Genomic DNA, 13875 nt, shown 5'->3' with positions numbered 1-13875 from the left:
CAAGAACAAGGCTCTGCATGGCTTGGCACCTCAGTACTTGTCTGAACTATTATCGCCCTACTCCCCACCTCGCAACCTCCGCTTTTCTAATTCTGGTCTCCTAACTGTCCCCCAAGCCCGTCTACATTGTATGGGTGACAGGGCCTTCTCCTGTTATGCCCAAAAGCTCTGGAAGTCTCTCCCCAAGGATATCAGAGAGTCACCTTCTCCAAACTCCTTCAAATCCAGACTCAAAACCTTCTTTAGAAGAGCCTTTACTTAACTGGTTCCATTCTTTACCCCTCTGCTCCTACTATACTTAGTACCACCATCCACGGTCTCCTCTATATATTGTAATTATGTTTTATCTTGTCTATTCTTTTTATTTATTGTTGTTGTCATCCTGTAAAGCGCTTTGAGAAGCCACCTTTAAAGGCGCTATATAAAATAAAGTATTATTATAAGATGGACCAACTAGCCTTGTTAGCAACCTTTCTTATGTTCCTACTATGCTGCTGTTCTGCAATTCATTTCATTTGAGGAGCTGGTTCAGAGCTCCACGGCCTTACAGCTGGAATGTAATGTAAAGAACAAAGGTCGCTCATCGCAGAACAGACCGACGCCTCATGTTTGTCTTCTCAAGAGCAGGACCCGGCGTGCCAGAAGAGAACCAACAGCAGGGCAAAGTGTTGACCAAGGGCAACATTGTGAGGTGAGCTGGCAGGTCTGGCAGTGAGGCGGCAAGCTGTTGTGACCCAGCCGGAGAGGCGAGGTGACGCTAAAATGAGAATGGGCGACACTTACGTTCCTTATGAAGCTCCTCGTTATTCCGTACAGGTTGGGGCCCCTAGACTGCGCGTTCACATGAGCAATGGAGGCATTAAGGGCATGTTCAGCGAGCAGCTGGTCCAGAGGAAAGACAGGGAGACCTGGAAGAGTCACAAGGCAGGTAACAGGACGTGGGAAACAAAACGCAACGGTGCTGCTATGAAATCACAGGTTTCCCCTTTTGGCATCAGGAGGACTTGAGGGTGCAGCTTGAGGTTGCATCGCATACATGCTCATACTCAGACAGGGGGAGGATTTGTTGAATGACACAGAAAACCTTCCTTCCGACTGCTTTCACTCAGATACTGCATTAAAACAAGGAAAATGAAAAAGAGGGTTCTTTCTGCTACAGACATTCGCATACTGTATGAAAGTGTTCTGAATCAATGTGCTGCACTGGCGCTATAAATAGCTGGGGCAGCTCAGCAGCATCTCAATGTTTCTGCTTTATTTGTTCCACTTTCAGCTCCATCAACCATATCAATCTCCAGTGCTCTATTCCCATTGGCATGCACTGCAAATCCTAAAGGATTTTTACATTTGTCCCTCTGTGACGCACAGAAAATGTCTGTTCTCCCTTTTTAAAGGTTTATCAGGACTTATCAGTGTCTGATAATTGCTCTGTCAGTATTAAAACTTTCTGGCATCACGGCTACAGTCTTTTTTATAGACTCTTTGTCGACCTGTCCCCCTTTTTCAATCAGCACATTTTCTTTATATTTCCCGGCAAAACCCTTATTTGTGCACATTTGTAAGTTGGCGTAAAAGCTGCCTTCTGAAACGTATTTCTCCTCAGAATTTCTAAGGCTTCTGTAGCTAAGCAAGAGTGAAGGTGGGCAGAGCTGGTGCTTGAAAGGTGAAAAAGTAAAGAAAATCTACATCCAAAAGGCTAAAAAAAAGGCACAAGAACTGAGAATAAATCAACAAGTAACTATGACCATGTCATAAGATGACATAGGGCCAGTGTAGCAAATACCAGGAAAATACAAGCTGGAAAACTTAAGGAATTTAATAGTTGTCTGGTCTTTTTTCATGAATTTCATAACCAGGCCTTCTGAACTCCTGACACAAGTAACCGTATTTGTGACACAGATCTCAAACTCTGCAGGATAAATTATCAATTAACTGATGTATTTGCGAAAACTCTCTATATTTGACACGTTTTATTTCCATGAATGATTTAAAAGCTAATTGCTTGATGCAAGTTACAGTATCAATAAAATAATCTCGAGTTCTGAATAAATATTTCGCCAGATAGCATCATTATTGAAGAAATGAAGCATTCAACAGAAACTTCTAGACATTACTGTAGCTGCAGATTTTAGTCTGGGGACCCCTGAACATTTAAATTGTACAGTATGTACTGATATAAGCAGATGTTAGAGTGTATGTTATTGAACTCACCAGAGCCGCGAAGAAAGTGGAGCCCAACCAGGAAAAGGCAAGTTGCTTTCATGCTTGAGGGATAATGGAAACTCGAAACAGGGCTTTGTCTTCCTTAAATATTTTCCCTCTGGCTCCCAGATGGTTTTCTATCGGGAATGTCACCAGTGCTGTTACCCATGACCTCCTGTTACTGTTCTGTCTCCAACTTGCCATCTCTACACAAACATTATCGATCAGGAAGCAAACAGTTCTTTAAGCTTTGGAAACCTCACTGTGACCTCTCTGTTTTCAACATTTTCCGTAACAATTTCTTCTCTTACATACTGAAACAGTCAAGGAACGGGGAGAGAAAATCTGTTAGATCAGGATTTCAGCAACCAGTTTGATGGAATTAATGTTTAAAATAAAAAGAATAATTTATTACGGTACGGTACAATTAATTTGCTTCAATCCATTCCACAAATGCTAGTTTTACAGAGAAAACCTGCACAAGTGGAACCTAAATATTAAAAAAATATATTAATATAAAAATGCCTATTTTTTCATCACAGACGTTTTGATGGGAAAAGCAATTCTATCGCCATCCATCTTTGCCTCATGAAAGCGACAGGAGTTAGAATAATTTCCTGCCCACTTGTTTTTTGGACAACTGAACAAAGACTGAACAAAAACAGAAATTCAGACAGTCTGTTCAGAGCCTGTCCTTCTGTGTGGTATATGTCTTTGCATTGTATTCAGGGGTGCCTTATATTACGATAATCTCTAATGTAAACACATTATCAAAGAAATAAAGCACTTGTTAAAATGGGTTAGTTGTCTTTTTCTTAGTTTTCAATCCAGGCAGCTCCCTGCTAAGAGACTGCATTAGAGAAGCTGGCAGTGCATTTTCAAAGGTTAATTTCTGCGCAGTTTTGTAACATGCAGTAATCGATCCAGCATGTGCCAACAGAGTAAAACTCATTATACAGCATAAATGCCGATTCCATTCACACTTTTAACGGTGTACAAACGCAAAGGAGTGCAATTAACAATGATCTGATCCAGACGTAACAGTTCAGAGGCATTCTTGTGACTGTATGACTCTGATAATTAAAATGGCCCTGGCAGCTCCCCTTTCTTGTCAATTATATCTGTTTAAAACATGTTAAGGTAGATGGGAGAGGGTGTATTTGGAACATCTTTTTTGCTTATGCCACTCTACGTTATATTCAGTAATTTTGAACTTTGACTCTTGTAAAGGTCAGATAATTTAAATGAATAACTTCCTACGGGAAAAAGCTTATGTGGAATTAAAATTCTAGTTCCAGCAACAAGAATTGTACACCACAGCAAAGAGGGTCACAGCTTAGCCATGACCAGGCCACTCACCTGATATGAACCCTCTGAGTACATAGATCCCAGTAACCCCATTTCCTGGAACAACCCTCAGTCAGACTCTGTACCTAGAATGGATGCAGTCCCAGACACCACTGGACAGTTCACCAGCATACTGGTACTAAAAATGGAATACTAACCCTACACACTGAGACAGTGGTTTGCGAAGCTAAAAAAATAAACAGGTGTGAGGCACTAAATTAGGGTTTCTGTTAACTGCTGTGTATAGTCTGCATGTACTGTATACACAAACACTAAGCAAAAAGAAAAACATATAGATTTAATGAAAGATGTCTAATCATCTGAACAGAAATCCACTTTGCATCTGTAAATCTAGTATGGATTCATATTTTGTAAAGCCTGCAACTCCCACACAGTCTTTCCCCCACTCACAATGCCTTCTGAAATTATTATATTAACGAGAATGGATTTTGTATGGATCGGTTTGTATTTTCAGTTAAGAATACTAGGTCGAGAAAAGGTTCTACATTTTAAACAAAGCCTTCAAACCACTGTAGAAACAGAACAGTAAGGTCCTAAAAACCATGCACTATGAAAACACTCATATTCATATGCATCAAATGTTAATTACTGCTTCAAAGTTACAGTTAATAGAAAACATTTATTATTTTGTTCTATATAAGGTTATTCATTATAATTACTGGCATTTCATTGAGCAAATATGACATACAGTACGTAAGGATATGTTGCTTGACATTTGTCCCCAACAAAGGGTACAGTGTCAATATCACAGACCAATTGTGTGTGTGTGTGTGTCACCACTGGAAGTAAAGACAGCTGTACGTCTATGACTCATGCTTTACAGAAGGCCACAGGTGCTATCTTGTGAGGTTCTTGTGCTGCCTGGTTAAAGCATGTGTCTGTTCCCTGGTATCTGAGCCTGTCATCATCTGAGCCACACATCTCACAAGCTTATCACACAACATGCTCATTGGGGTCAAGCCTGGAGAGCTTGTCCACAGGCCAGCTCGCTTTCTCGTTTCATGTAGCAGTTACAAGAGCAGCATGCAGATGCGCTTCCTCCTGCTGAAATGTCGTCTCATCAGGATGAACCTGCAGGCGGGACAGAAAAGGAGGTCCAAGAACTTGATTAATTTGGCGCCGTGCAATCAGGATGCCATCCATCACCTCTCTGTGATTAGACACCCCTGCCTAGATCTTCACACTTAGACCTCTGCATTGATTGATCTGTTGCACACAACTATTAGTGAAAGCGTTCAGCATATTGGTCACGCACGGCTCTGCACAAAACATTGATGCATCACTAAAAAGGACATGTTTGATACTGTTAAGTATTTAGTTTTCTCATTCTGCACTGCTGGAGAGTCCAAATGCAAGCACTTATCCCTTGATAAGTGATAATTTTTTTTCTTTTGTGATTTTCAGGTGTGACATTCAACAGGTTAAATCACCTCATCGCCTGTTCTCCACCGTGCACTAATGAGCTGATTTAGTGCTTAAGCATCAATCCGTGTCATTCAGCTGTACAATGGTCAGCTAATTAAAAATCAGTTAATCAAAAATAAGCAATAAAGCTTACAGCTAAAGGCAATATCCAAAATCTGTTAACTGTTTTTTCTAAAAGGTCACATTCATAATTAAAGTGACAAGGTACTTTTTTGACGCTTGGTAATTATCTTTGTTGGGCTTTCCATTTCCACCGGAAATTGGGAATTTAGAATCGGTAAAATTACATCATGATGTTGTTCTTCCTATCTTCATCACCAGTACCAAAATTCAGAATATCTAATCATGTCAAATCTGCCCTACTGAGATAATTATTCTTTTTTCTTTAAAAATATCATTTACTCATACAAACCGGACTGTGCACTCTCTCCTTTTTTGTGAATGTGCAGATCTGTCGTAACTCCTTGGTGAGGAATTCAATCTTTAATCAAACACTTTCCATGCACAACAGCAGGTTAGACCAGGAAACCAATGCACCAGAGTTTATGCATGAACAATATCTAACGTGGTTATTCTTGTTTCTTTCCAACTGCTCTTTGTTATACGTTATACCCAGTAAAAAATTTCCAGAGATGCAATGCAAGTCAATCACCTTGTTAGACCTGAAACTTTAATTAGGCTTTGCAATGTTTGTAACCAAGGGAGACATACTGTAATTAAACGTCAACCATGCAGGCTGTCCAACCAAGCACGGAATCGTGGTCAGGAGAGAAAGTGGGCCATGTATCAGGACTCTGTAATGAGGGCTCTCTCCCTCAAGCTACAACTAGAAAATCTGTGCTCTCTCCAGTTCATTAAATAAACATAACCTCATCTTTCAAAATTAAGATCTTAAGATTACATTTAGATTTGAGCAAACACAATGTACGGTCTGATTTGCAAAAATTATAATGGAGATATGAGCTATGGCTCCTTCAAAATGTCTTTTTACAGCTTCTCTGCAATATAATATTGAAACCAAACCTTGAACAGGCTAGATTCAGAGAGCAGGAGAAAACAGATATTTTGCAGAAATTCCTTTAAACTTTTATCAACTCTAATAATACGCCTCCTCACTTTAACATCAAGAGATGTGAGTCTTTTTTTATTGATTAGTTCTAATAAACATCTTGGTAATAACATGCTGCATATTTACATAACAGCAACATAAATGTAATTTTGTTCATCAGGTTGGTTTTGCTTGCTCAACATGGTATACAACAAGGTTAGTCAAAACTGTAATTTGAGGTCTGCAGTGTCCTTTAGCCCACAACAGTAGTCCAATACGAAAACCACAATTCTCTAGTTACCCCTAATCCAGATAACTGTAAAATGTTGAGTAAAAATCAATGATGTCTTCACAGAAAAAAAAATGTTTAGACTGTGGAGACGTCTTCAAATGTCGTGTGACTTCACAGCCGAGATGTTTTTTTAACTTTTCAGCATGAAACTAAGCTTTACTTGGTCCAATACATTCAAGCACCTTCCAAACAACCTTTGCATTTGGTGATCCTGCCAGAAGAATGAGATGGTACCAGGTTGCAGATGTTTCCAATGCCTGTTGGAGCTCTGCGGCCTAGAAACCAGGTGTTCAAGCCTGGGTGGCGTTACTAGGCGACTGTCGCCACGACTCCCAAGGCAGAGGATCAATCTGATTGGATCCCACCAAGGAGCAGGGTGGCAATTCTTGGCCAGGCCTCCTAAGACTTCATGGATACCTTGAAGCTCTTCCAAGATGGCGCAAACTCTTCTCTGTCATGCACAATGAACCAGCCAGGGTGACCAGGTATAAAGAGCATGCCTGCCTGTTATTTCACTCAATGCAGGGACAGGAGCCACAAGCCATTTCTGCAAGCTGAGAAACCACTGAGGTCTTCAATATAAAAGTAGATAGCAAATGTTCAAAATGATTTGTGGAAGTTGGTATGACCTGTTTATTCTGTTTTTGCTGTTCAGAGACCATGTGTTGACGGACGTTCCTAATAATTTGTTTAGTATGTGTCATGCACTGTACTTAAGTTATTATGGCCCATGTAGTAATCAAGTGCCATAAGCAGATCACCCAGTCATATATCTTGCCCTTCTCCCGTCTCTTTTCCTTAGTCAACATGAAAGCATTCACTTATAGCCGAGGACAATTTGAGACAATTTGATCAAGGATTTCACTTTGCCGAAAGCAATTGATTACAAAACTCTGTTGCTTTTAGTTAATTAGGATTTATTTTAAAGGGATTGGCAATGCATGTACAATATGCAAATGCTGCACAATGTCTTGTATCCTATACCAACATGTTATTAAACTACCAATAAACAGATTTCCCAAAACAGCAGAATTCAAATACACCTGATGTTCCTTGCCTTTAGCTGATTCTCAGTTAGCGGATATTTTAAATAAAGGGCATGTCTGTTCATTAACTCCGTTAGTTAAGACCACTTTTGTTGCTGCATAACAAAAAATGATATGGTAGGCGAGTTTCGTCAGTCCATCTTTGTCACAACTGTACTGGGAACATTACAGTAGATGCCCAAAATTCAGGGGTCTCCCTAGAGACCTGCAATAGCATCGCAGCACTAAGGTGATGGTTTCGGCACTGTAGCATTTTCAATATCATGGTCATTTCAGTTACGAAAGTAAGACTGAATGCGCTCTGGCTGATATCCATTTCATTTCATGCAGGCGGATTTTACACGGCATTAAACGATTGAAATTGAACAAATTGTTATTCCAGTGCAGATTTGGAAGGTGTCCCACTGCTCTATTGTTTAGGGAGAACCCTGACAGAATTGGTCCAACAAGGACCATGTATTATGCTCAAGTTGTGCCTCTTGTTTCACCGACAATCACTGGTTTCATAATTAAGCTTTTGTGCTGCACTTATTTAGGAAGAAGGCATCTTATGTTTTACAGAACCTTTTGGGAGTGACAACATCGGATGCATTTTAGACAGATTCTTCTGGGCTGTCAAGCTTTCTCTGGAAATGTCATCGACAGAATGTAAGCAAGAGGTTTTTTAGCATTTATTTCTGATGACCCAGTTATCCTTGTTCAGAGGCGCGTTTTGAAGCAATGAAGTGAGGACATGAGGGAGACACAGATAACTGTTTTGGAGCTCAACAAACTCAAAAGAGGGAATTTCCCATTTAAAAAAAAAATCCATATTTTTTTTTTAAAGAACTTCTTAAACTTTGAAAAAACTTCCTTAAAAAAGAAGTTTCGTCTTTTTAAATCGCACCAAACGCAAGGTGGATAATGTGATCACAGGAAAAGGGTGCTGATCCATTGGTTGGATTTAGTGTTTGAAAGAAGACCTCTCACTACAGTGAGGGGCTTGTTTCAAGTAAGATGCAAACCCTTGACTGCCTATAATTTGTCATTGGCTTGAAACTAAAACAAATACACAAACACAAAAGGTAGCATCACAATTAATACAGTAATCAAGATTATCAGGACAATAATTATAATTAATCAAAGCACTTTACAGGTAACGGGGACTCCCCTCCACCACCACCAGTGTGCAGCCCCCACCTGGATGATGCGACAGCAGCCATAGTGCGCCAGAACGCTGACCACACACCAGCTCTCAGTGGGGAGGAGAGCAGAGTAATGAAGCCAATTCATAGATGGGGATTATTAGGAGGCCATGATTGATAAGGGCAAATGGGAAATTTGGCCAGGACGCCAGGATTACACTCCTACTCTTTTCGAGAAACACCCTGGGATTTTTAATGATCACAGAGAGTCAAAACCTTGGTTTTTATGTCTCATCCGAAGGACAGCGCCTGTTTACAGTCGAGTGTCCCCGTCACTATTAGGCATTAGGACCCACATGGACTGCAGGGTGAGTGCCCCCTGCTGGCCCCACAGACAAGGTGTGCAAAGGGCCATTGGGAGCTTAAGACGTGTGACAGCAAATGGAAAACAAATAGAAAGACAATTGGCATATACAGTATTAATTAACTCCAACAACCCTGCTTTGATAGATAAAACATTCCAACACAGGCCTTCTGAGGGACTTCATTGAACAAATATTTATCTCCTCCCCGTCTTATAATGTTTAGGCTTAACATCATCATGGGCTTAGGACCAAAAGCTGGCAATCTCTAAACAGAATGTTCTCTCTCATACTGACCTACTCACCACAGACAGAATTCTGGAATTTCACTTTCGGATTTTGTTTTGCACTATTCACAAGCATAAGCTTTTGTTTAAGCATCTTAGCGGCAGACACAGCATTTACCTCATTAAATTAGGATCATCAGAAATAAACTCGCAAAACGACAGCCTCCGGTTCAGCAATATATTAGGTGGCCAAATTTTTACAAACGCATAAAAACGAGAACTGCAGTACTAGATCCAGAATTTCTCTGAAATTATTATTTTTTGCCTTAATAAATAATCCCCTCATGCCGTTAATAAATCAGGCATGTATTAACAGTTGGTGGCAGCAATGGTTACTGTGTTATGAGGCAAACTGATGCTCACCCAGGTAGATTTGATCCATAAAAGATGTTTTAATAATCTGCTGCAGCTAAGAAATTATTAGGTGCATTAACACAGATAACTACATGCAAGAGTCACAAGTACAGACCCACTCTCAAAAAAAGATTTGATACATAGATGAATATTGCACCTCCACATCCAGGATACAGCATTGCCCAAATTTTTAATACCATACTTCTGAAGCAGACTTCCCAATTTCTCAGATCCTATCGAAAATAGATAGTTCTTACCTTTAAAGTCATTTACAACCCATTGTAATTTTAGATTTACCCACTTATTAATGTCATTGGTGTCTTTTCAAAAGTCAATTTTCTTACGCTAAACAGAAATAGCCGTTTTTTTAAGCATTCCGTGCTACAAAATGTTCTGTGCTTTCAGTACCGAAAAATAGAAAATAAAAGTCTTTAGATTCCCGTAACATTCCTCCCAGTCCTACTACTATTGCAAAGAAAAACCTGGAAACCACTTCAAATTCAAAAGGCAAACACTTGCACTTGCTAGAAAAAAAAAAAACATTTTAGAATTTTCCTACAGGATTCGTGATATATTTGTGTGATGTGTTTAATCACTGCAGAGCTTCTTAACAAATCAGATCATTCAAGGGATCAACAAAAAAGTGAAACTTGAGAATAGAGGTAATCAGATTCCCATTCTGTCATCTAGGAAATCTTCATCCAAGCATCTATTTTGTTCTATTAACTGGTGATCAGTTAATTTACTGAGACCATTAATTAACAGGAATGGCTGATTGAAGAGCACAAATCAATGGAGTTAATTCAATCCAGCAATGGAAAGACAAAAGCAGCCAACAGAATTATTTTTAGACCTGCATTTTAAAATGGGTAAATGGTATGTGATACAGATACAGAACACAGTATGCACACCCTTAAGGTCTCTCGTTTAGTATGCTACTGAGTTGTTGGAAACTGGGGGAGGAACTGATAAAGCACATCACACAAGTTGAAATGTCAAAATCCTGCGACAGGCCAATTCGACACATATGCTATTTTCAACAATAAAGTTAATATTTGGTGTAATCACGACTGATTTACACCATCCTCATCCTGTACATATCACTTGTGCATCTTGGGATCCATCTGTGATCCACGGCCCTTTTTAATTGGTTTTTAGTACCCATTAATGTGCAGGAATACGTTCCTTTGCTCGAGTTAGAGTACAAGACCAGCGAGAATCCCAGAGCTCCCTTTGAAAGCATTAAGCTGAGTCCAACCCGAGTCAAAAAGAAAATATATGGCACTAGAATCCTTTCCTCCAGTTGAACAGAAAGACTTCACTGATATACTGGGAGCATTTTTCCACTGGCCACTACAGCTTCTTGTATGACAACAACTAAAAAGAAAAACAACATAAAAATGGGGTGAAATGTAAATAATTTAAAGTTTGCTTTATTAGAGCATGCAGTCTAATTGAGCACTACATACACAACATTACCAAATTGATAGGGCTTCTAGGTTAGATCCACTACACAACAGATTTGATCAATTCAAAAAGAAATATAAAATTATACAAAAAGCATCAAACTCAATGAGGTTATCTACACAATTAGTACTGCATGACTGTAGAGGTTGACCAATGTTAGATTTGTAAAGTAAGCAGTAGGAGAGCCTGACTGGTGAAACAGATCTCTTACTGCAACAGAGTATTCAGAGAGCATTAGAAAGACCAGTGTGTCACTGAGTCTGGAGTAAAATCACAGGGAATCAGTAGGAAAGCTAAAACACTTTCCCCTGCTTCAATGGCGGCGACAAATTCAGTTGGGCTACTGCAAAAAAAACACTGCTGTGTCAGCTACAGATTGACCTTAATGTCACTGACATTTTAAGACTCAGTTATAACTCCTTTTCTCAGAGTACAATATTTCTTCTGTTCTAGAGTCTGTTTATTTTAGCCTCCAAAGCACTTTACATCTAAGCAGGTGGAGACATTGCTGAAAGTTTAGGAAAGGAGTACAATCTCACACATGCTTTGTCTTACAGGGGCCTGAGAAACGAGGTCCTGTTCAGCTTTTGGCGTCTTTTCGACCCCCTGCAACAGATCAGTGAATGTCCAGAGCTGTCACTTACAAGACCAACCACTTTACTCAAGAACCGGGAGAACAAATTCATGTGGCCGTTGCAAACCGTCAATACATCACATTAAAAATCCTTAAATGACAGCTGGAATGTGGCCGATCAATTTGGCCAACCGGCCAAACTGACTGATCACAAAGCAAAGGGCTTGAAGCAGAAGTATTTTATTTTGTCTTTAACACCTGAATCTCTGCCTTTCAATGTGGACATTACAAATGAAAATAACCAGGAAAAAAACAACTTAAAACATTCTCTAAACCAGTGGTCCCCAACCTTGGTCCTGAAGGAACACTGTGATTGCTGGATCTCTTTCCATCTTGAGTGCCAATTGATGACTTAAGTGATCTATTTGCTCGTTTCAATGTTTATCTTGTTTCTATATGATCATTCCTGAGTGTCAAGAACACCCTTCAAGAACACAGGATGCAACAGCTTCAGCACAGACGTTCTGCAATTTGCTTGCTGTTATTTCTTATTAAACACCTCTTGCAAGCTGATCAATGGATACCAAACAGACAGGTGGGAGTGACACTATCACACATGCCCACAGTAGTAGCAGTGACACTGTCAGAGATGCACACAATTTCAATTTTGCAGACGCCCAACTGGTTCCATTTCAGGCAGCACACTTAAATGAGGGCAGTTGTGTTACACAGAGCGTGAAGCAGTGTTGCTGACAATTACAAATCCCATGTCAGACTTACAAACATGGCTTCAATAGAAAACTAATATCAATTGGCCTGTGTTGAAGAACTCATCTGCACAATTTAGAAGAGACAGTGCTCCTTCATGGCCAGAGTTGGGAATCAGTGCCCAAAATGGGTTACAAAGTTTTCCAATCATACTGGATCGCAGCAACCTCTTACTGGGTATGCTGGATCTGGACCACCCCACGTTTTAATGGTGGCATCATCAGAATCCAATAAAGCTTGAGAAGGAAGAAAAAGAGAAAAAGTGTGCTTCTGGACATCCCTTTCCCCTCCCTGAATTATGGTTGATGAATATGAGGAGTGCTGATTCTAGAATTAGAATAAAAATCAGAATAGTCAAATCCAATTCCCTTTTAACATAACATAACATAACATCACTTTATTAGCCCTATACAATTTCTTGCATTAGGTGCAAGAATTTCCGTGCAATTTCTTAACATACAGGTGTGCATCTGTTATTAGCTGTCCCATTTTTAACGCAGTCAGAACCACTGGTCAACCCCTACGTGTGCAAACGTAACTTTTAACCTTTCAGGTTTTATTTGACCAAAAAATAAAAACTGATCAATACCCCCGGTGGCCTTCACGTCGGCTTGCGAGATTTGTGCTTAAACAGCACGTGTCACTTCACTCTATTTCTCTGCATAATAAAGGAAAGACAGTGGTTTGATGACGGATTGCTTCCTTCATATCTGTATAATGCCTCGTTGCCTCAAGATTCCTGCAACGCTAAGAATCCGCCCAATGTCTTTGACCACTCCCAAAAAATCCCACCGCTGCCCCCCTTCCCTTCCCCACTCACTCACGCGGACCGCCCCCCTCCCCTCCCCCCACCCCCCTTCCTCCAGTCCAAAGCAATGGTCTACAGAGGCCGGGGACAGGGATCATTCGGCGTAGTGCATGATGGACTCCACGTAGTTCCCAGGGAACAGGCCAGTCGTGCCGTTCATGACGCCTTCGTACCAGCCGTCATCGTTTTTCTTGATCACGTAGATGATGGCGCCCTCCTGGAAGGACAGCTCGTCCTCCTTGTCCTTCGTGTAGTCGTAGATGGCCACCACTAGGGGGAGACAGAGCGCCGACTCTTAGCGGACTATTACCAGCACTCTTTTCTGTGCAGCTTGAGAGTGGAAAGAGCGTCCTTTGCCTAACCTCTGGTGAAGCCTAGGCAACCATTTTCCACTTCCTAAATCTGCTTGGTTAATATTTTTATACTTCCAACTAGAAGAACAATGATCTAAGGTCAAGCGAGAAAATATAGTCATTTTGACTACTAGGGCAACAGCAGCCCAACATTAAATGATCAATGTAGCTCTTCAAAAGTGCAGAGACTGTCTGCCAATGCTTTATGATGCTGTCCATTAATAAGTCAAAACGACAGAGAAGGGTGGGCATGGGAAAATCATGCAGATGTCATAAGGGTCAAGTCAACACAATAAATGGACAAAAGGATCAGAAAAAAATAATCCAGAGAAAAAGACACAACTGAAATTGTCTCAGTTGAGCGCAACTTTGTAACAATTAAACAGTAATCATTTAT

The 13875-nt window shown here is 40.3% G+C and overlaps 1 protein-coding gene across 16 annotated transcripts in view; it reads right to left on the bottom strand.

Annotated features, from left to right (window-relative positions):
* The window catches only part of abi2b (abl-interactor 2b), a 104225-nt gene that overhangs the window by 10860 nt on the left and 79490 nt on the right, over positions 1-13875 (bottom strand). For all 16 annotated transcript variants that reach the window (XM_069196340.1, XM_069196338.1, XM_069196343.1 and 13 more), the window contains 2 exons: positions 2212-13395; positions 784-908 (listed from right to left, as the gene is read on the bottom strand). In XM_069196340.1, the coding sequence (XP_069052441.1) occupies positions 13220-13395 (176 nt within the window). In that variant the 3' untranslated portion in view covers positions 784-908; positions 2212-13219. The remainder of the gene's footprint in view (positions 1-783; positions 909-2211; positions 13396-13875) is intronic.

The sequence above is a fragment of the Lepisosteus oculatus genome, chromosome 12 (genome assembly GCF_040954835.1).
Source record: "Lepisosteus oculatus isolate fLepOcu1 chromosome 12, fLepOcu1.hap2, whole genome shotgun sequence".
NCBI lineage: Eukaryota > Metazoa > Chordata > Actinopteri > Semionotiformes > Lepisosteidae > Lepisosteus > Lepisosteus oculatus.
This window is presented reverse-complemented; position numbering and strand designations above follow the sequence as displayed.